The following is a 24,106-nucleotide window of genomic DNA, read 5'->3' on the forward strand; positions in this document are numbered from 1 at the left end:
GCCATGCTGGCAATGTCTGGTATCTTGAATCAAATGCAGCAATACTCAATGAATCCTGAAGGATATATACTTTGTGTGTATGGGGATCCAGCTTACCGTCTTAGACCACATCTTCAAGCTCCATACAAAGGGGCTGGGCTAACAGCAGACCAACTTGCATGGAACAAATCTATGAGCTCTGTCAGGGTGGCAGTAGAGTGGGTGTTTGGTGATGTTGTTAACTATTTTAAATTTGTAGACTTTAAGAAAAATCTTAAAGTTCACTTGAGTGCAGTGGGGAAAATGTATGTTTGTTCTGCCTTAATTCATAATGCACGCACTTGCCTATATCAGTCAACATCCACTTATTTTCAGCTTGATCCACCTGCTTTAGATGAATATTTTTTGACAATGAATGAAAAGAGGTATTATAAATGCTGTATTGTGCTGCAATGTTTACATAAACGTTTGACATGTTTTAACAGAGTACAGAATGAATAGACCAAAACAATAACTAAAAACAACAATATTTAATACAAACAATACAAATAACAATGTAAGTTAGACCAAAAAATTAGTCCTAATCCTTCATTATTCTTATTTATGTTTATGTTTAGAAATATTAAATGTCTTATAAACACTGTCTTTCAAAGAAAATGATATGCAAACAAAAATCAAATAAAACACAATGATTGTTACGGTTTTAGTTGAATTTTGTTGCAAACTTTTCAAATATAGCTACAAAAGAAGCACTTTGCTGCTGCTGCTGTAACATCATACCTTGAGTCACTTCAAATAGCTGTTTCATCTGTTGTTGTTGCATCATTTGGGAATTAGTTAACTGCATAACTTGTTGCTCATTCTGCTCTTTTTGGCGTTCAGCTTCAAGCCTTCTAATGCGTAGTTCTTCCTGCATAAGTTCGTAATATCGTTCACTTTCCGTTCTTCTCAGCTCGACTTCATCAGCTTTCATTTTTATATCAATTTCGCCTTTTTCTCGCAGGTATCGCATGACATCCGATCCACTGGTCCTTTCTTTAGCAGATGGCTCGTTATTTTCTTCCTCGCCATTCCTCTTTTTCGTTTCTTTGAACGTTTCCATTGAGCAGCGACGCATTTCTACAGCCTTTTCAACTTCTGCCTGAGCTCTCTGTTTTTTCTCGAACGTGAGTTGTTCATTTAAATGATCAGCTTCCTCAAACTGAGCTATGATGTCCTCCATAGCCTCGTGAAGTTCACTCTCTTCGGGTGAAATACCACTGGCTCTTTCTTCTTCTGATTGTTTTCTTTTGCATTTCTTTTCGAGCAGTTGATATCGATCGCGAACAGATCTCTGAGATACATGGAATTTTGGCATTTCCAAAGCATTGAGCGATTTAGCAATGTTTTCCCAAATTTGGCCTCTTTCAGTTGATCCTCTTCTGTGAATCCATGGTCTAAATAGCAAGATTTCTCGTGATAAAGCTATATCATGGCTTGAGGACCATTTCATAGATGCACGTGAAGCAACAGTAGTGCTACAAAGAGATATTCAGAAAAATATGTAAGCATTTTAAGCCATAAGTAGCCATTTAAGCATAAAGGCTGAGTCAACCATAACCTCATTTACATAGATTAAGCCAAAGATAACAAAACTCACCTCGCCATTTGACAATCGAATGATTTTTGCAAGATTTTTGATTTTTTTTTCTCTGCCGTTCTGAAGCGACGCCAAAGTTGTTGTTTTCACGTCGGTTCCGTCTTTTCAAAACGTGTAAACAACGTACAGATGGTGCGTGCGCATGCTCAGTTAAAAAAAGGGATCAAACTCCGGTGCCGTCGCAGTTGCCGTTGTCGCATCGTAAGGTCCCTATTTCAGGGGGTGCAACCTCCTTAGCCATCCATCCCCCTGCCTTTGGTCACAGTTCAAATGTAAAGTCATGGTTTGTTTGATTGTTGGTGACTGGTTAATCCTAACTATCTTCTGCTATAGTTACATTCAATTATTTTAATTTAACCCAGGCCGTATAATGTGTATATTTGTAATATGAAGGAACTGACCTTTAACACAAAATACTTACAAACAGAAAATCCTCCCCAGTGACTTTTATGTAAACACTATACATGATTCATTGACACTCAGCAAAGAAAATTGCCACTCGACAAATGCAAATCACAAAAATCACTAGAAATGACCTGTATGTAAATATTCTGTGGCATTACTGTCCATTTTAAGAATGAATGCATGAAACAACTAAATTATGTAATGGTTTTCACCATGATTTCAGTTAGCCTGGTGTTGAGGTATATTTATATCAAAAAATGAATGATAGGTAACTTTGTAAATATATAAATTGTATTGCCAAGTATGAAAAATAATAATAATGTAACAGAATAAAAACACAATAGTATCCAACTTAATGCTATCTCCAAAATTGGGTACTAGTCCGTGATCTGTGCCTCAAAAATATGCTTTAAAAATGAGTTTCGTTGGACACCTCAAGGAAGGTCGCAAAATTTTCAAAATAGATAGAAAGTCACTTGCTGTTTGATATTCTTTTTATTGTCACTTTTAAAAAGCTGCAGTTTTTTAGTACTTCGCGGTTGAATTTCAAAATTCCTCGCTCCTTCAATTTTGAATGTCGCCATTTTGTTTGGTGCGGAACTCTTTGATCTAACTGCCGTTGTCATGGTGAGGCAAATTTATTAACGGGCGCCATCTTGAAAGGTGGCAAAAAAGCGATATTCTTAATGGGATTTACTATTTGTACAGCAGTTCATGTCGTGACGTCACTTGTGCCGATTGCGTAATAACACGAAAACTACTTTTGAGCGATGAAATTAAGTCAATTTCAAGTTTATTTTTGCGCGATCATTTGCATAATGGCGGGTAATTTAAATAATGCAAACAATCGAGATATTCGACAGGTTATAAGCCGATATTTAAAAGAGGTCGTAGAGAATGGTGAATATTTCACAGGCTGGATTGATGGAGAGACTAACTTGAACGAGTTTTACAAAATACGAAGTTGCTGGATCGACATCTTTCAAGCTTCGTTTGTCTGCGCTACGAGGTTCGGCAAAGCGATATGGAAATGAAGGTACATAAATTAAACTGATACGACGTATTGCACTTATAGTATTTTACACGTGAAAAATTGTATTGTTTCGACGAAAGTTCCACTTCTCACTCACTATAAATTTTGTTCATAACTCACGTTACTCATCAGTTGTTGTAAATATATAATTATAAATAAAATTATCAACATTTTTTGTAATAATTGTTGTTATTAAAGGTAGTTTGAGATGGAGCAGCAATGTTGGTGATCTATCCATACCATTTTTTGGCACTCCGTTTTGTATCAATGGAATACGGTTACTAGAGTGTATTTATGGACCCTGCAGGCCGACAAATAGAGATTCTGAGGAGGTACGTAGTCTTGAAACCTGAAATATTAAACTCTATAAACTCGAACCACACCTATAACGTAATTATAATAGATAATATACTTTTGAACAAATCATTTTCAACATTAACTGCAGTACACTTCAACCTATACTATAGGGAATCAACGGCCATCCAACTGGCCAAAAAAGACGATTTCGAGTGCAGCCAACTAAAAAGCTTGGGTGTAAGGCCCAGATCACTGTTAGGGAGTTAACCGTGTATCCAGACTACATCGTTCCAACATCCTGTAACAACAAACACCAGGTGAGACTGTGGGAGTTAAACAAAGAAAAATCAAATTTACTCAACAAATTTTTAACAATGTATATGACGTTGCTTAAAGGAACTAATCATCTTAAAGCCAGCCTCAACACTAATTGCGTTGTGTCCAAATTATTGTAGATGGAACGAGTCATTAAACCATCGCTCTTGAAAAAGTTAAAAATCGATAAAGAACACAATGAAGCGCAAATTAAAAAAATAAAGAGGTTTTTTGTCAAAGTTCCAAACCAGCAAGCACACACAAACCACCCACACGGAGAAGTGTGCGGCATTTCCAATGGGGTCCATCCGCTTATAATAGAGAAAATCCACGAGCTTGTTGCAGCAGGTGAGGCATACTGATTTTAAACATTCATCAAACTCTAACGGCAATACGGCGTACTGAAAAAGAAAAGGTGGCCTTACATTATCATCCAGAACTATTGGGCTGTTTTTTATTAAATAGGTGTAACACAGTGGCAGGAAGTTAAAAAGTTACTTACCTACCATGTGGAAAACATATTGTTCCAAGATGATAAAAGTCCAAGGCCCTCAACACTTAACCGGTCATTTTATCCAACCAGCACAGACATCATCAATCATATCTACTCAGCTACCAACAAACAAAAACTTAGCAAACTGGATCAGGTGAATTTGCAAAAAATGATTGACGAATGGACAAGCAAAAACCCCACATCAAAGTTTCACTTACGCATGTGTACAGTGAAGGAAGAAAGTGAAACGGCAGAGCCAAGCCAGAAACTTTTATATGTTCATCAGGAACAGTGGCAACAACGTCTGATGGTCAAATATGGCAACGAGATTTCACTCCTTGATGCTACGTACAAAACCACCAACTATGCCTTTCCTTTCTTCTTTGTTTGTGTAAAAACCAACAACGGATACGCAGTTGTCGGTATTTATTGCAGTTTTGCATCTTATAAAATGCGCATGCATACATGTTTGTCAAAAAATACCTAAATAAAATAAAATAGAGGAAAAATGAACATACATGCCCGTATGTTTTAAAAGCAGAGAAAGGTAAAAAAAAACTAAGATGAAGGTAGAAGTAACAGTGAAGCAAGACAATAAACTTAATCTCCTTCTTTTACTAGCCCGTTTTTCATTCCATACAAAGACAACAACAACTATAGTCTATTATGGTCATTTTCAACATCATTTGCTTATGTTAACTCCCACGCTGGCAATTGACTGCTGCTGGTGCACGGTGCATTGTGAAGTCCAATTGTTTTTAAGCAATATACAACACTTTTTTTAGGAGATTTTGTTGTTCAAGATGAAACGGAAGAGCAAGTAAGTGAAGCACTTCACGTCTTGCGGGAGTGGAATCCTGAATGGAAGCCAGCAAATTTTATGACCGACTTCTCAGTTGTTGAAATTCATTCCATTGAGTCAGGTAAGTTGCAACATCGAGTCAAGTAGCCAAGACAGCAAAAATGTACAACCAGTTGCTGTGGGACAACTTCCACAAAAAAGGACAATCGTACGAGATACTGCAAAACATGCAGCAAATATAACAAGGGCTACATTACAGCAACTTAAAGAACTGACTTACCTAAGCCAAGATGCAGACGTTTTGAGTGATGTGACGAAAGAGCTGCAGACCCTTATTTCTAAGCTCAGTGCCACTGTGCCAAAGAGCAGTGAAGGGATATATATTCGTGCTTCTCCAAAAAAGTCAAGAAAGGAAAACAGTAAACGAAAAATGGAAAAGTTAAAGAATATCGGTTGCATAGCAAAGATGAAAAAAACAGGAAAAAAACGGTTGGATTGGTGGCATCGAAATCGCGTTGGTACAAGGGCAAATATGCTAAAGAAAATGTACAAGGTCAATGTTCCAGTAGTAACGATAGAGGATGGAGAACAAGAAGAGCAACAGAATTTCCACTCATGTCTACATGCCACATCTGATAACTGGAGAAACATGTACAGAAATCTCCTGATTCCAGCTGAACTTCAATGTTTAAATCCAGGCTGTCTTGTCAGCGACCTCATTATTGAAGCTTTTCTTCAGTAAGAAAGTTACAAGAAGTGTAGTACAGTATTTGTTTTAATTGCTTATGGGCATCAATAACTCATTACTAAGTTGCAATTCACTCCACTTTGTTATTTTAATTTTATAATTACAGAAAATTTTACTTGCCTTGTACAGTACTTGTAAAAAGAGAGAGGATTAATGGGTTAATTGATGATTTTTTCCCAATGAAAACAATCCAGTAGATTAATAATTACTATAATTATTATTCTTGCTATATAGATACCTCAAATTTGAATATGCTGATGAAAATGTGAAACAATCCACCATTGCATTGTCAAGCTATTTCTGTACCAAGCTCAGGTCATCTACCCATAAAACCATCACAACAGCAAATGGAGCTGAAAAAAAGGTTCCCAGAAATGACAGGTGTGTCAATTTGTATCTGTTGTATTTGTATCTGTAACTTAAATATATAATAATGCAACTGCAATCAAAATACAACAATTATACAATCATAAAATATTTTTCAGGTCACTCTGGTCATTACTAATCTGGCATTCACCATAATTCATTTTGTCTCCTTTTTACATACTGTACATGTATGCTTTGTCTTATTCATATCAGGGAACTTTGGGAGTGTGCAAAATCATTCACTAGGAAAGTCGCCATCTGGAATAAGAACATAGTTCTAATACCTGTCAACAAAGGGTAATGTTGTAAACAATTATTGTTCATCAATATAGAATGAAATTGTATTTTGTGTATATTACATGCATGCAAAATATGTGATGGGTTTTTAACTTTTTTTTAAGGCTGCACTGGATTCTTATAGTGCTATTTAACAAAACAAATGAAACTGTTAAGGAACAACCTGTAGCATCAAGGTATTGAGTGTTTTAACATATCCACACAATACCAAAACCTTCCTTATTTTTTAATATCATGCACCTCATACCCATACTACCATATACTTAGTTTTTCACACGAACCCTAAATTAGTGACAAACAACACTAGTAACGTCATAACATGAACTGCTGTACAAACAGAATTTTTAAATCTGAAATACAAAATGATTGTCACTTTTTACTTTAGCACAACAATAGTAGTGTTTGATTCTATGAACTGTCCAACAAGACCAGGATTGGTGACAGTACATCACCGTCATACTACAGATATTATAATGAGGTAAATTGAATTATATATATATATATTTATATGTATTCACATATATATTACAAGAGAGAGTTAATGGAGCCAGGGTGCTCAAACATCCATCAGGAAGTGAGCTTTGCATAATAGCTAAATAAATATACATATATTTATTTAATGTTAATTTGTAAACTGAATTATATATAATAAATATAATATAATAAATAAATAAAAATATAATAAATATAATAAATATTTATTATAATTTAATAAATATAATAAATATGTATAATAAATATAATGTGTTTGTCTTTATATATGTATACATATATAAAGACAAACCTGGGTTACTTCATAAGACTTCATATTGACTACAAATTTGTTAAAGTCGTATGAAGTAACCCAAGTTTGTCTTTACATTTTGCTCTACTCTGGTATCGAGCACTCTACTCGTATGACTTCGAACCATTGGATAATCTTTTATTCACTGATATATATATATATATATATATATATATATATATATATATATATATAAAAGATAAAAGTTTCTCGGATTTAAAGTGAGTTTATTGAGCTGACTCGCTGTTTGAGCCTTCATCAGAATGAAAAATGCCTGGATTACAAATTTTCAAACTTATATATATATATATATATTTATAGGCTGAGCTATATTTTTAAAACTATCAACACATTTCTTGACTTTAGATACCTAAACGTTGAATGGGCAGCCCGAAAAAAACTTGAACATGATTTTAGGAGCAATCGGGTTGTTTACCCATTGGTAAGTCAATTTGTAAGGTACCCAAAGAAATATATATATATTTACGCTCTGCTCTCGGGCATCGAGCACTGTTTTATACGGAAAATCATAAATTATAAACTTCCTATACACTTTGTATCTATATATATATATATATATATATAGTTGTAAACCCTCATCCATAAACATCTTTTTCTATCTCACATGTTTTAGGTACCACAGCAACCAAACTCAGTTGACTGTGGAGTTTATGTCATGAAATTTGCAGAGATGTTAATTAAGGTAACTCCATGCAGACCACGCACAGTTAATAATCTAAGACTTATCTTAGTTATTTGAACAATGACATACACAACTACCTGTAGCTTTATTAATCATGTTTGTTGTTTTATATATGGCAAAACTCTACTAATTATCTTAACACATTTTACTTTCTACTCACCATTTTCTAGGAACCATTGACTGGAGAGATGTTGATGAAAACTCCTGATTTTCGCCAATCATTCGATCATGCCGAGATATCAGCCATGCGAGAACGAGTCAAATCACTTTTGTCAACATTATAATTCTTGTATTTCGAACGATTTCTGAGCAAATCCTCTGTCGATAATTACTAATTTATCGCTAAATATACATGTTTATTTAAAAAAAGATATAAAAGTTATCTAAACAGTGTATTTTAAAATTAAGATACATTGTTTAGAGATTTGTTCACCCACTCATACTCATACTCATACACGCATATGATCTCTCAAAAGTAGTTTTCGTGTTATTACGCAATCGGCACAAGTGACGTCACGACATGAACTGCTGTACAAATAGTAAATCCCTATTCTTAATAAAGTCAAAGTAAAATGTAAGTTTTAAATGAAGAATTCTGTCGAAAATTTTGGGAGCAAACCTAAACTGTCACCTTTTCACTTATGTATCAACATAGGAGAAGCCTGTTTTAGACCTAAATCTTGTCAGTTTTAAGAACTCAAGGTTATATAGAGGAACTACTCCAACCAATAATAATATTTGTTGTTTGTAATAAAGAGTATAAATACTGCTCTGTAAAATAATAAAAATCAGTTCCATCATTAAGTTCACTCGTGGTGGTTACTGAGATATAAAGTATACTAAGAAAGAGATATGGCGAGTAACTCGAACTCAACAAACATGGAAGAAAGGCATTCGTGTTTGATTCGTTTAAAAATCATACATGAAAATACTGCCAATGTTTTGATAATAAATATTGTTGAGTCATGCTCATAAACCACAAAAACATGTTAAGGAAATAGTGTGTGCGTAGTTTGGCTTACCAATGTATCCGTTCCCACACGGCTAAGAGCCAAGGAACAGTTATTGACGTTAGTTAAATTTCCTTATGTACCATATATAGCTTAAACAGAGGAACTACTCCGGCCAATAATAATATTTGTTGTTTGTAATAAAGAGTATAAATACTGGTGTGTAAAATAATAAAAATCAGTTACATCATTAAGTTCTCTCGTGGTTGTTACTTGAGATATAAAGTATACTAAGAAAGAGATATGGCGAGTAACTCGAACTCAACAAACATGGAAGAAAGGCATTCGTGTTTGATTCATTGCGAAGATGACGGCGGAGCACTGACGAATTTTACACCAACATCGTTTAAACGGTTCCTGGAATGCAGAAAGCAATGGCTACAACTTGATGGACGACAGAAAGACGTAGCCTTGAAAACCACGAATGTGATTCCTATCGAGGAGTTAGAGGATAACTTGGGAAGTTACGAGCGTTACTTTTACCATTCACGTTGTTATTCGGCATTTACGAATAAAACTTTAATACATCGAGCACAACGACGCTCTGAAAAGAGTGCAAAAACGTCAACCGATACAGAGCCTTCTACGTCTGTACAGCAGGAAGGACCATCTCCAGAAAAGATAATGCTGCGATCAAAATCATTCACTGTTAAAAGAATTAAGGCAAAGAGCCAGCACGTGTTACCTCCAACCTGTGTCATTTGCAAGAAAGAGCATTCATACTACACTGACAGGGTAGGTAAACGTAGCTGTAAATCACGCACGGGTGGCACTAGAGTAGGGAGCTGTATGGAGCTGGGGGCAGAAGTTGTTTTTTGCAACTCGACTTTCGAATTTGGATAGGGAATATTTTGTAAAAAAATGCAAAAAACCTCTACTGCTTAAATTTCAAATCAGCCAAAACTGAATACATTAAAGCAAGGATTTTTAATAATTTTTTGAAGTTTTCTCTGAAAAAAAAGATTTGCATGGAAAACGCATTGTTCCACAAGCCAAGTAAGTCAGAGCCGCCATCGAGGACCTAAGCCCCTCTGTCGGAGAATTCTTGGTGCCACCACTGATGTGAATTTAAACCATAATGTGGAATACTTTTTTCATGCTAATTCTGCATCACTTTTCACACAATTTTTATTAAGATAAGTAAGAAGCGGAAACGGGATCCACTATATACGGCAAGAACGCTAGATGGTGGTCGACTTAGGAAAGCAGCAGAAATTAAGGGTGATGAAAGTATTTTGCTACACATTAGAGGAAAAGACTTGGTTGCTTTAGAAGTGAAGTATCATCACGGATGTTATCAAAAATACACCTCATTCCTCAAACACCATAAAGTTGACCCTGCTGAATGTGAAGAATCCACTCAAAAACCCTTATACAATGAAGGGTTTAATGCTTTTTGTGAAGAGTTCATTAAAGTGCAAATAATACAAGAAGAAAGTATTTTCTACATGGCAAAGGTTAAAGAAAAGTTTGTTAAATTTGTTGCACGTGTTGAAAATGCAGATGCAACGAATTATAAAACAAGTCGATTAAAGCAACGAATGAAAAAACGGTTTCCACAACTAATATTTCAAACCCCTAAACAGCGTAACAAAAGTGAGATGGTTTACTCAGGTTGCATTCAACCAAGTTCAATAGTAGAGAATATTCCCTTCGCTGATGAAGTGTCAACAGAAACTTCTGATGATGGTGAGGAACCTGAACAGTTCTTGCCAGATGCAGTATACAGGGCAGGCACTACGTTGCATGAAATTTATAATGTTGCATTGGCATTAAGAAAGGAATTTGAATCCACGAATCCAGTATCCTGGTATGATACATGGCCTCCACTAGCTTCTGATATTACTTTGGAGAGCGTGAAAAAAATAGTGTCACCAATGGTATTTAACTTTATTGCATGGCTGCTTGGCTTTTCTGATGAGCCAGAACGCGCTGGTTATGTTCAAATACAGGAAAAGCAAGCTCTCAAGGTATTTTCTATCTGCCAAGATTTGATATATGTCTTCAGCAGTGGGAAAGTGCAGACTAAAAAATCTTTGTCATTAGCCATGGCAGTTCGACAAATGTCTGGTTGCTCCAGCTTAATTACACTACTTAATGGTCTTGGTCATTGTGTATCTTTACCATCAACGATGGCTTATGAATCAGCTATTGCCCAATTGACGATTAATAGTTTGAATACCATCCCTAAAGATTTTGTAGAGGGAAAGCATATCACCCTTGTGTATGATAATATCGATTTCCAAGAAGATGCTACAAAACAAACACATGTGACAAATGGTATGTCAGTCATATTGCCAGTCGAAATTAGAACAGTTTCAAATTATGCGAAGCTTTTTTATTCTAGAAGCTTTTTGATAATCTGACATGTTCTTCTTTAAAACAGGTATCATCATCCAAAAAGTTGTGCCGGAAACGTTTCCCAAGCTTGCATGCCGTACAAGAGAATGCCAAGTACCAATTAAGAAAAACCAACGTACAGTAGTAGCACCTCTAGTAGCTATTGCACCTTATGGTATTGCTACAAAGAAAACTCCTACATTTGATGGATCTACCCTAGACAAGTCAGTTATGCAGCCTCTGGAGAGCAATGACTTCACTCTCAAATGTCGAAAACTGAGCCTTGCGTACTGCATGATAAAATATTTTACTACTGATGAAGACAACCTCTGGCCGGGATGGTCCGGATTCAACACTATACTGCAAAAAGATACCATACTTAATGTGTCAAGAGTTGGTTATCTTCCAATAGTGGATGCCTCCCCAACAGAATACTCAACTCTAAATGAAGTGCTAAAGTCTGCCATAATAATTGAAAAATTACGTTTGCAACAAGCTGTCCTTGTTTTTGATGAAGCAGTTTATGCTAAAATACAACATATTAGGTGGAAATAACAGCTTTTTTATGACCGATTTGTTGTTAGACTAGGAGAGTTTCATGCCAGCATGAGCTACCTTTCTGCTATATCAAAACTCTTCGAAGATGTTGGTTTGAAGGTAATTGCCTAGATTTTCTTAGAAACTCGCTATTTTCAAGTGAACGAGTATTTTTTAACAATAAAATTTTACATTTTAGAATGTATTTTGCTTAACAGCAAGAGGCCATGTTTGTCTTATTTAACATTGGGTTTCCAAGTCACATCATTGTACTCAATTTCCTTGTAGGATGTGCTCATTGAATCGGGAATTATCAGCGTTGGATCAATAAGAGGTGTCTTGTCCGGAAAGCACTACAACCGATCAATTATGTGTCATAAATTGGTGTATGAAGCCTTGCAACGTCTTCGATTCGATGCATACTTGGATTCAATCGATAATCAGCAAAAAGAGAGTGTTGCAACATCCATTCAAAACGTGGCTGATTGTTTTGCGAACGGCAAGCTCATCGACTGTGTCGAAAGTCAGCAAATGGAGCAACTCGTGAGCAACTATGAGCAGTTTGTTGAGAAATCACCCATGAAGTCTAAAACCTTTGCATTCTGGAGCATGTACATAAAAATGACTGGTATGTACTATATACCAGCTTGTCCTTCGTGCAAACCTTACATTATACATTTACGTGCTGCGCAAATGTAAGACATTTTCCTCTAAAATAATTTATAACTTGCATTGGTTTTGATGTTTGGAGAGCACACGTTGTACTATGCCAAAAGTTGTTGGCTTCTTTAATAAAAGGCCTTTTGCAGTTTGTTACTCTTACAACATTGTTCATGTAGTAGTACTGTATGTATACAAAAAGACCTGTCATGCAGCATGAGACCCTCACATTTTTTTCATATTTTGCTGGCCTCACTTTAATGTTTTTTTAACATTTTTAGAAATCCTGCTGCACTTCATTTGGGCAACTCGAGAAGTCGATTGGAACCTTCATTTAGCGTCGTTCAGATGTATGCTGCCATGGTTTTTTATTTGCGATCGTATAAACTATGCCAGATACGGAACTGCTTATTGGCTGGAAATGACATCATTGGAAAATACACACCCTGGTTGGTATAATCTAATGAAATTTGTGCATCCCAATTAACAGCTACAAATAAAAGAATAGACAGTTCGATTCTAAGATTTTCATTTCGACTGTTTTTTACATTCTAAAGAGATTGTTCCCGATTTATCCACAACTTTCGCAGTCCAACGCCAAGATTGTCACGGATTCTCCGCAGTTTCTTGTGACCAGATGATTGAACAAACCGTAAATCGTGACTCCAAAACCAAGGGAGGCATTATTGGTTTTTCATTAAATCGGTCGGTGGTCCACAGATGGTTGTTAGCCCAATCAGAAAGAGCCGCAATTGCTAACAAATGCAAGAGTATGGATGGTTCTAACATTACTCCAAGGTAGATTAGCAGTTTCTCTAACTATACATGAATTGTCATGAATTGTATCGCACGGTATTTTTACAGGAGCCGCAAAGATCTTGACAGAACTAAGTGTGCACTTAATGAAAAATTAGTGAAGAATGTAATGTCTGCAGTGTTGAGCATGAACAATCCGTTTGATGTTGAGGAAGAAAATTTGGTTGGTTTGGCAAGTGGCTTGGTGGTGGAAGATGAGATTGCAGATAAACTCCTGGGGGCAGAAAAAATAGGGGAGGAGCAGTTTATTAAATTTGCACGAGATAATCTTTTGCGTACAAAACCGGACATTTTTGCAAAGTTCACCCATAACAAGATTTCAGATCTTTTGTGCCAGAAACGGTCAATTGTTTCAACCAGCAAAGGGAAAGAAATCAATTTAAAAATGAACAGAGACCTATTCGCTCGGCTATTGATGATAGCTAAGACCCGTGAAATTGACATTGCAAATGTTTTGTCGTACAGTCTTGGCACGTACCCGCTTTCCTTGGCAACCACTTCTGGAAGTCTTGTTAAAACAACCAAATCCAAGTTATTTGAAATTTTGAAGGTACAAATAACGTTTCTCTTTGTTAGCTTTATTAGTGTTGGACTTCGGTAGGTTTCGTTATTATCTCGATAGGTAGGATTTACAAAGAATCCCAGAATCCAATACACCTCAAATTGGGTTCTTATTCATGCAGGAATTTCTTACTATGTTTACTGTATAGGTGACCACCTCACGTGCAAGTTTAATGGAGAACACTGTGATAACAATGCACTCATTGTCGATGCCATGGCTCTTATCCAAACAATGAAGAGCAAATGGAAAACGTTTGGAGAATTCTGCGATGCTATTTTTAATAACGTATTAAAGTTGGCCAAAGACTGGAAGGCAACAAGAGTTGACTTTGTTGCGGATAGATACCTTCCCACAAGTATCAAGGAATCGGAAAGGAACAGAAGATCCGAAAACACTGGAATTCAGAAAATTCGTGTATTCGACAAAAACCAACATGTTCCAAAGCAGTGGAAAAAGTTTCTTGCTCTGGGCGAAAACAAAGAGTCTTTGATCCAGTTTCTTTGTGAACACTGGGGCAATTACGTATCATCTTGTCTCGGACATCTGTCATCGTTGTATGTAACGTCGAAGGATAAATGCTATTGCATTACTCGAGCTAGATCAGATGAGGATAAAGTGGAATGCAATGAAATGTATGAATTGGAGTGTAATCACGAGGAAGCTGACACTCGGCTCTTACTACATGCAAATCATGCTAAAGAAACCAACGAAAGAATCATAATCAAAAGCCAAGATACAGACGTTTTGTGTTGTCGATCGCCATGCAACGAATTATTAACAAAGAAATATGCTTCATGACTGGAACAGGAAATAACTTCCGCTTGATTTCTATACAAACTATTGTAGAAGAAAGTGATGAAAATCTTAGTCAAAGCTTGCTAGGTTTCCATGCCTTTACTGGTAATTCTATAACACCAATGCTGCCATTAGTTTTCTTTTGTTACGATGATAATAAGTGAAAGAATAGTATACTGTAATCAATATTTTCAAAATTTTCTTTTAAGGATGTGACACCACCAGTTCTTTTTATGGAAAGGGCAAAAAGACAGCGTGGAACATTCTTCTACGTAACCACAAATATTTGAACTCATTTAGTTCCTTAGGAAGTGCATTTCCCCCGTCAGAAGAACTTGTGTTTCAACTAAATAGATTTGTTTGTTTATTGTACGGTGACAAGGATTCTGAGGACGTCAACAAATGTCGGCTCTCATTGTTCAAGGCAGGAAAATGTTCAGATGAGCAACTACCACCAACTTGTGACAGTTTGCTGCAACATATTCGTCGGTCAAACTACCAAGCGGCGATTTGGCGTTCCTGTTTACAACCTCAAATGGATATTCCTCCTCCGGATGAAAATGGGTGGAAAACAATTGACGGGAAACTGCAAATCGTATGGATGACCATTCCCCCAGCGCCGGATTCCCTACTTGATAATGTTAATTGTGGATGTAAGACTGGCTGCAACTCACAACGTTGTTCATGTAATAAAGCAGGAGTGAAGTGCACAGATGTATGCTCTTGTACTGCATGCACGAACGTCGATATTGATGACAACGATGTTGAGGAAGAGGAGTTTTTAGACGATGACATGGACGACGAATTCGAGGCAGACCTTTAGAAAAAGCGCGCGCTTGTCATCGCCCTTGAATGACGACTAGCGTTGCGTTTAATCTGTGCGCAGCTTCAGACTACTCTGTCGACTGTATCGAGGGTAGCATATGAAATAATACCAGAAGCTCACCAACTGAAGAATGAATTTCTTTTTTTTCTGTTTTTTTTAACAATGCAATAAAATTTTCCAGTAATGAAAAGCATATGAAATAGCTAAAATGTCTACAAGTCTAAAAATTGGAAGAAAATCGTCCCTATCCTTACTCGCTAGCAGTCGCAACTGCGTGACAATGCACCTTTAGAAAAAGGGTGCCTTGTCTTGCACAATACTCTTACAACTTTCAAAATATCATCTTCACGAAAATTTCTTAAATCTAACCTAATGCACGTGTCAAATCGTTATTTTTTTTAAGAATCTTACTCAGGTTGTCAATTTAACCGAGTGGAATAGCTCTGTTATAGGTCTGGCACGAGCACACAAAATATAAATTACATGAAGTTTCTTGGGAATAATGCGGATTCCGGAATTGTAATGAGCTACAAATTTTAAAATTTCAATGTGATGTAGCAAAAAAACTGCAGCTTTTTGGAGATGACAATAAGTAAAATTGTATTAAGCATATAAAAGTCGTTCTGTTTTGAAATTTTCACGACCTTCCTTGAGGTGTCCAACGGGAATGAAAGAAAATCGGTCACAGATCACGGACTATACATTGTTTTTATCATGCACTTGCAAATGAATAAATTTCCTGTTTTTTATTTTGGTATAGAAAACTACTGACTGAGAAGAATTTCCTAATTGGGCTCATATGTTTGTTAACTGTTTAAACTTATGTATTATGCATCCAAACTGATGCATAAAAAAGATTATCAGAAGCACCTGGAAAAAATGCATTTGTCTGCCAAATAATTTGGTCTGTATGCTAAATTATTGGAGTATAACTATTTTGAAATTAGTAAGGAATTAACTGACCTTACAGGGGAACTCCACCCTCACATAATATTGGTCTTAAAAGTTCCATTTTTATGCAAAGGTTACTATATTTTGAAATTTTTACATCAGCTATTTTCTTTTTGACAAAATCGCGTCTTCAAGCAAGCTATTTGAGCTGTTTTGAGGTTTAGCAGCGTGGGCACAGAAAGCGTCAGCGGAAATTATTTTGACGTCATGTCAAACCGATTTGGAGTTGTGTTAATCCAGCAAACATTATTCGGCCATATCAGTTATAGCCCGAATGGCTGGCTGAGGAACACAAAGAAGCTCACCAGTTTGAGGACAACGAAGAACAGTAATTTGCGTATATTGACGATGAACCTCGGCGCGACAATATTGAATGGTGAGTAATAAAATGTTATATTATTCTAGACCATTGTTTAGATCTCGAAAGAACGTTTTCAGTTTTTGAAGTTGACCACGTCCACATACACATAATACTTCAGTTTTAAAGTTTTTATTGTAAGATACAATTTTTATTGAAATTTAGACATTTACTATTCAAGATCCTTTCTTTTAACATATTCAGGTGTCAATGTGGTAACTGCCAAATAATGGACAATAACGAGAAATGTTTATGCTGCAGAGATTTCCAATATTTGTGACAAAAATGTAGAGGCAGTAGAAACGAATTAGACCACCGAAGTCCCTTTGTGCATAACAAAACATTCTGGTTTTGAGCCGGTTTGTCTTAACAGGTGGGTTTTACAAACAGCTTGGTACCTGTACAAGCAGCAATATGAGGTAGCATATGATGGGCCCGAAGACAAACTGTACCGCCATATTGCATATAGACAGTTGACAAGATGGTGCTGGGGTATCTTGGGTTGAGAAGTAAGAGTCGTCTTGCCATCATGTGCAATTACTTGCATTAGAGAAAAATTTCCTCCACCTGGCCCTGCAGAGGAATTTCAATTTGAAGGCTTCCACTATGTTGGTTTTGCTATGTTAATATTTAAGAATGAATGTACAAAAGTTGTCTTCACTGATTCAACATCATATTACATGGGCATGGCAAAACCTAGCATCACCACTGACATTTTATGCAAATCTAGACTGATGTTCCTTAACAAGTACTTCTTTCCTTGGTGGACATGATTTAGAAATGTTCTTTGGAAGATTCTCGCCATGATGTACAAGTTCAATCTCCTCAGTTTTGCATGCATTCACAATCTCGGCAAGACTTTTAGTAATTATAATAATTTAAGAAATTTTATCGTATGCGAGTTTATTATGTTGGATAAATGTAGTGCAAAATTTGTCAGTGCAGCCAAGCATAAAAGTTAACTTTTAATGTCATATTCGCCTTCAGTCTTTTTGCAAAACAATTTACAGTAAAAATTAAATATAAACATAGTATAAATGAATACCACAGACTGTAGATTCACCAGAAACGGGGTGAAATATCAACTAAATACGTCGTGGAAACTGTTTTTTTATATCTATAGAATCAGATCTCAACAGTATCAATTTTTTCCTAATAGCTACTTTTTTCACCCCTAACAGGTTCTGTTGTATCTAAATTGTTTATTGATGTAGTTGGCTTTCATCAAAAGGAAAAAAGTTCTTGAGTTCTGGCTCGTTCTTCAATTCTTCATTTGACCTGACAGCAGCATGTACCCGAACAGGGAGACTAGGAAATGCTCGGAGAAAATACGCCCTGTAATCACCAATCTTATAAAATGGTTTTGGTTTATGTTTTATTAGTTCCTTCCAATGCTGGTCAATATTTCGAATAAGTCTTAAGCATTCTGTCCATGAAGATTTATAGCGCCTTCCATTCACCAAATAGTCATAAACATCACAATCCATTTTACTTTTCCAAAATGAGGATTCACTATTCAATTGTTGAACGACACTACACAGGGGATCATTTGTCTTAATCTGCTGAAGATTTCCAACTTTACATAATAAGTCAAATTTCTCGTCATCCGACAAAAGAAATGGATGTTTTAACGCCTCGTTAGCCGATGGTCTGTTTTTAGGTTTTAGATTTAACATCCACGACAGAAGGTCCTTGAGTGTTTCATCCTCGATTTCATCCAAACCAACAGGGTTTCCATTTAACATGTTAATCAGTCTGTGGGGTTTAGTTCCAAAAGGATGTTTCTCTTTTGTTGCAACATAATAAGCTACCATCCCTGCATTCTAAAATAATAAAAAGCGTTACATCAAAATGCAATTTCACAACATTGAGTTTCTTTACAACTTACAAATGTTCACATTCCTACACTTACATATACATCAGACCTTCTTTTGTAACGCGCTTTATCAACAGAATCATCATTTTCGCAATATGATTCAGGAGCTATCCAATGCAAAGTTCCCATGGAAGTATTGCTTTCATATGTGGAAGAATCATCCTTCAATATTCGACTAATGCCAAAGTCAGCTATCAGAAAGTTGTCTTGTGAGTCTCGAAGAACATTGGTAGGTTTTAAATCACGATGAAGAATACGATTTTCGCCACTATGAAGATCAGCTAATCCTTGCAAAACTTGTCTGAGAATTTTGGGAAGAGCTTTTTGAAGATCTTCCAAAGTAGAAGTTTTCACATAACTCTCCAACGATTCTTCACATAAGTCTAATATTAAATAGACATACTCCGTTCCAGTATTTTCTTCTAAGAAGGAATAATTCACAACATATTTTGATCTCTTTGCGTTGAATTGATTTAAAATTTCTTTTTCTTTCTGTGCAAGCTTCATGCAGTTGTCTCGACGTATTCGTTTCACTGCTTTGCCGTAACCATCCTTTCTCAGTCCAAGAAAAACACGGGTCTCGTTACTTCCTTTACCGATGCAAAAATCATCCGAAAAAATCACACGTACATCATTCACTTGTTCAACCTTGACACTGTCATCGCGTGCACGTTTAAGCAGATTTGAAAACATTTCTTTATGCTTCTTTGATTTATCATTGAATTTCCACTCTTGCAACTTTGAATCTAAAAAAATTCGATAAAAGAATTAAATTCATGCATGGGTAAAAGAAACGCATATTAATACCGCATATTTTTTAAATCCTTATCAATAACTACTTATGATAGACATATCATAAATTTCTTAATTGTGCAATCAAATCTGGTAACATTTAGGTTAGCTTATACTAAAAATTAATTCCAAAATTTTTTTTGCAAATATTTTGTTGATTTTCTTCGAAGAATAACCTTGTATTTTTCGAACATATTAAGTTAAAATTTTGAGAGTATGTTTTTTGAACTCGTCTTTTAGGGCTGAATGCATGATCTGGTAGCCGAGATTGAGCAAAGCTTTAAATGACTTTGGCAAATGGAAATGATTCAATACTCATCAACAGAGTATACAATCGAGCATTTTCATAACATTCTCATTTAACTAATTTAATAATTACGCAAAACTTTTAGAATGAAAACAACCAAATTGGCCTAATTGGAAAATTTTAACGAGAATGACTTGTGGCGCTTAACAAACGTAAAATGATTTCGAGGCATTGAAAGAAGGAAAAACTTCAAGCTTAAAAATTACAACTGTTTGTGAAAGGCCACAAGTCATTCCAGTTGACATTCTGAAATTAGGCCATACTGGTTGTTTCAATTTTAAATTTTTTGCGCTGTTATTAAATCAAAATGTTTTGAAATTCAACAAGAAGATTTATTTCATGGTAAGTACCGACTTCCTTCTATTGGCCAAAATCATTTAACGCCTCGCTGAATTCCAGTTAGTGAAGTCAGGATCATTTAAACACCCTCTTACCGGATGAACTATGTTATGTTTTCTGCTAAACTTTTAATGTTGAAATGCAATCAAATCCCTAAATATTATTCTATCAAACGTTGTTTTTATATCTGATATGTACTGCTCCTCTTATACACCTTGGTAAAATGACGCTTGTTATCTTTATCCCAGTAAACTAAAGCTCATTCTCGCGCAGCATTGCTGGTATAATTTTCCCCTTGCAAAACTGAATATGGTTATTTGCAGTCTTCAACTATTTTATCCAGGATATTATGATTTATGAGTAAGAAACAATTTGTCTGTCATGTTTCAGGGTTATCAAGGAAATTTCCATTTTAATAAAATTTCTACCCAAGGAGAAAAGAAATCATGCCAATTCAATATTTTTTTAACACCACGATAAAAGTAAGCGATTCAAATTCTTGCCATATTTTTCAGTACATTTGGCTTTCACAAGAAGTCATTCCACCACAACTGAACATATGTATAGCTCCCCCCCCCTCCAGATAAAACGTTTTAGTTTCATTCCTCTACATAGTGGTCCGTGCTACAAAATCCAAGAAAACATGATACAGCCATTGAGTTCTGTAAACGATATTTCATTAGCAGCGTTATTAAACACCCCCTCCCCCACCACACTAAAAGTTATAGCTTCGGTCCTCTATACAGTGGTCCGTGCTACAATATCCAAGAAAACAAGATACAGCTATTTAGTTCTGTAAGCAATATTTCAGCAGCAGAGTTATTAAACACCGCTCCCTCACCCCACTAAAAGTTATAGTTTCGGTCCTCTATACAATGGTCCGTGCTACAAAATCCAAGAAAACATGATACAGCCATTGAGTTCTGTAAACGATATTTCATTAGCAGCGTTATTAAACACCCCCTCCCCCACCACACTAAAAGTTATAGCTTCGGTCCTCTATACAGTGGTCCGTGCTACAATATCCAAGCAAACAAGATACAGCTATTTAGTTCTGTAAGCAATATTTCAGCAGCAGAGTTATTAAACACCCCTCCCTCACCCCACTAAAAGTTATAGTTTCGGTCCTCTATACAGTGGTCCGTTCTACAAAATCCAAGAAAACATGATACAGCAATTGAGTTCTGTAAGCGATATTTCAGCAGCAGCGTTATTAAACACCCCTCCCCCACCCCACTAAAAGTTATAGTTTCGGTCTTCTATATAGTGGTCTGTGCTACAATATCTGAAAAAACATGACACAGCGATTAAGTTTGTAACCGATATTTCAGCAGCAGCATTATTAAACACCCCCTCCCCCACCCCACTAAAAGTTATAGCTTCGGTCCTCTATACAGTGGTCCGTGCTACAATATCCAAGAAAACAAGATACAGCTATTTAGTTCTGTAAACAATATTTCAGCAGCAGAGTTATTAAACACCCCCTCCCTCACCCCACTAAAAGTTATAGTTTCGGTCCTCTATACAGTGGTCCGTTCTACAAAATCCAAGAAAACATGATACAGCAATTGAATTCTGTAAGCGATATTTCAGCAGCAGCGCTATTAAACACCCCTCCCCCACCCACTAAAAGTTATAGTTTCGGTCCTCTATATAGTTGTCCGTGCTACAATATCTGAGAAGACATGATACAGCCATTGAGTTCTGTAAGCGATATTTCATCAGCAGCGTTATTTAACACCCTTTCCCCCACCCCACTAAAAGTTATAGTTTCGGTCCTCTATATAGTGGTCCGTGCTACAATATCGAAGAAAACATGATGCAGCCATGGAGTCCAGTAAGCAATTTTTTCAGAAGCAGCGTTATTAAACACCCCCTCCCCCACCCCACTAAAAGTTATAATTTTGGACCTCTATACAGTGGTCACTAATACAATATCTCAGAAAACCTGATACAGCCTTTGAGTTTTGTAACCGATACTTCAAGAGCAGCGTTATTAAACACCCTTTCCCCACCTCACTAAACGTTATAGCTTTGGTCATCTATACAGTGGCCCGTGCTACAACATCTAAGAAAACATGATGCAGCCATTGAGTTCTGTAAGAGCGATATTTCAGCAACAGCCTTATTAAACACCCCCTTCCTTTACCCCACTAAAAGTTATAGCTTCGGTCATCTATACAGTGGCCCGTGCTACAACATCTGAGAAAACAAGATACAGCCATTGAGTTCTGTAAGCGATATTTTATCAGCAGCGTTATTAAACACCCCCTCCTTCACCCCACTAAAAGTTATAGTTTTGGTCCTCTATACAGTGGTCCGTGGTACAATATCCAAGAAAATATGATACAGCAATTAAGTTCTGTAAGCGATATTTCAGAAGCAGCGTTATTTAACACCCTCTCCCTCACCCCAAGAAAAGTTACAGCTTTGATCCTCTATATAGTGGTCCGTGCTACAATATCTGAGCAAACATGACACAGCCATTGAGTTCTGTAAGCGATATTTCAGCAGCAGCGTTCTCTTGCTCAATCGGGTGGCTTAAGTGGTAAGTGCCTTGAACTGATTCACGTGGACTTTTTAATTGAGGCCATTAACTCAGTTAACCAATTACGAATGAAGACACAGTTTGTATCATAAATGAGGTTTTGGACTCACTTGCTCTTCTAATACAGTCCAAATAATTACATTTATCTATTTTGAGATCATTGGGAGTAATTTATTGAAATCAATGAATATAGTCGCTGTTTTTATGTTTTGCGTTTAGTAATGTTTTTTGCTTATCTATTTTGGGAAATTTTCTGGTAGAAAAAACTGATACAGCAACTTTTATTCTCTAGGCAACTTTCAAAATGCAATTCTAAGCAAGAAAATGACCGTTGTGAACATTTGAATGATGTTACATTGAAGATGTAATCTCTAGTATACTTAGCAAGGAGAGAGCTCAAAAAAAAACTTGTAATTTTCTGTAAATTTAGAATTTAGAAGTTCGTTCAATAAATGTGCCACTTAATGCCACATTTTTCATAAGAAAAATTTTATATAGCCTTCTTTTTGTCGTGGAACTTTGATAATTCACATTGTCAAATTGGCTCATTTTTCATATGATTTTGAGGCATTTTACTTACAATGCACAGGAATTCCTATTTATTGAAGTATATTGAGCAATTCGATTTGATGGTGGTCGTTTTTTGTATAATTTTCAATGTCATTAGCTTGGTAATGTATGCATGGTGGTGCAAACGTGAAGTATGACAGTATATCCAAAGGATAGTTTGTTGAGAAGTTTTTATGAATAAAAAAGCAGAATACAAAAAAACGTTAATTTGAAATAATAGATTGCACGGTGTCATTATCACCTCATGTCTCATCTTAATTTCAACTGACAGATAATGTGCTTCAAGTACAAATTATGAAGTGACAAGATTTTACTGTCATGGTTAAAACAGATTAAAGCACTTTAAAACAGATTGTCTATCCTGAACACTTCTAAAATACAGAGTCTGATCTCTATGGTGTACATTATATCAAGATTTATTTTAAAAGGTTTTAGACTATTTATTATAATCCTTTTTCTTTAATGGAACTTATGAAGTGTAGTCAATTTGAGCACTTTATAAAAAGAGTTGCACCAATTTGCTGGTACGCAATATTTATTGAGATAAACAAAGACTTATCAAGTTGTGCAAATTGTGCGTCTAGTACAAAGTTTATCGAAATTATTTGTCGTTAGCAAAAGCAAAATTTAAGTGTTTGATACAGTATTGAACATACGTAAAAAACGATCGTTTGGAGTCCGAAAATTCAACATGTATACATCATGGGCCGGTTGTTCAAAAGCCGATTAATTTAACCTAGAGTTAACAACTAAACTAGGTTCAATTCGTTAACCTGGGTTAAAATTGCGTTGTTCAAAGCAGGGTTAAGCGCTGGGTTAACTAACCTTGGGTTAAAAAGCAGGTAAATCCAAACAAGGTCAATTAACTAAGTGAGTTCAATCAACACAATCAATAGCAAAGCCAGCTTGCAAAAAAGTTATTTTGATTTTATCGATTACATAGTTTTCAATCATTGAA

General features: G+C 35.9%; 2 protein-coding genes and 2 long non-coding RNA genes across 9 annotated transcripts in view; 2 read left to right on the forward strand and 2 right to left on the reverse strand.

Moving 5' to 3' along the window:
- LOC124449674 (serine/threonine-protein kinase/endoribonuclease IRE2-like) overlaps positions 1 to 24,106 on the reverse strand; it is a 59,919-nt gene that overhangs the window by 28,712 nt on the left and 7,101 nt on the right. The window contains exon 4 of the mRNA XM_047000627.1: positions 18,629 to 19,338. Within this exon, the coding sequence (XP_046856583.1) occupies positions 18,629 to 19,285 (657 nt within the window). The 5' untranslated portion in view covers positions 19,286 to 19,338. The remainder of the gene's footprint in view (positions 1 to 18,628; positions 19,339 to 24,106) is intronic.
- On the reverse strand, positions 3,069 to 8,201 carry LOC124449702. 6 transcript variants are annotated; one of them, XR_006949512.1, is made up of 5 exons: positions 8,022 to 8,201; positions 6,229 to 6,361; positions 5,950 to 6,064; positions 4,171 to 4,644; positions 3,069 to 4,069 (listed from the first exon to the last, which is right to left on the reverse strand). It is a non-coding gene; the product is annotated as an uncharacterized LOC124449702 (long non-coding RNA). The 6 variants fall into 6 exon arrangements; XR_006949511.1 differs by having other exon boundaries at positions 4,171 to 5,696; XR_006949508.1 differs by having other exon boundaries at positions 4,171 to 4,280; positions 4,380 to 5,696; positions 5,950 to 6,361.
- LOC124449748 lies at positions 5,970 to 6,450 on the forward strand. Its single transcript, XR_006949567.1, has 2 exons — positions 5,970 to 6,092; positions 6,291 to 6,450. It is a non-coding gene; the product is annotated as an uncharacterized LOC124449748 (long non-coding RNA).
- On the forward strand, positions 14,541 to 15,597 carry LOC124449684. The gene is made up of 2 exons (XM_047000648.1): positions 14,541 to 14,686; positions 14,791 to 15,597. The coding sequence occupies exons 1-2, from the start codon at positions 14,548 to 14,550 to the stop codon at positions 15,402 to 15,404; spliced, it is 753 nt and encodes a 250-aa protein (XP_046856604.1). The 5' UTR covers positions 14,541 to 14,547; the 3' UTR covers positions 15,405 to 15,597.

This window comes from Xenia sp. Carnegie-2017, unplaced genomic scaffold, assembly GCF_021976095.1.
Source record: "Xenia sp. Carnegie-2017 unplaced genomic scaffold, XeniaSp_v1 HiC_scaffold_23, whole genome shotgun sequence".
NCBI classification, from domain to species: domain Eukaryota; kingdom Metazoa; phylum Cnidaria; class Anthozoa; order Malacalcyonacea; family Xeniidae; genus Xenia; species Xenia sp. Carnegie-2017.

What these genes read in the sequence shown, in the direction of transcription:
- LOC124449684 (XM_047000648.1), top strand. Translation starts at nt 14,548, where the DNA reads ATGCAACGAATTATTAACAAAGAAATATGCTTCATGACTGGAACAGGA. An exon ending in AGGTTTCCATGCCTTTACTG is followed by an intron (nt 14,687 to 14,790) that starts GTAATTCTATAA and finishes TTTTCTTTTAAG; the next exon opens with GATGTGACACCACCAGTTCT.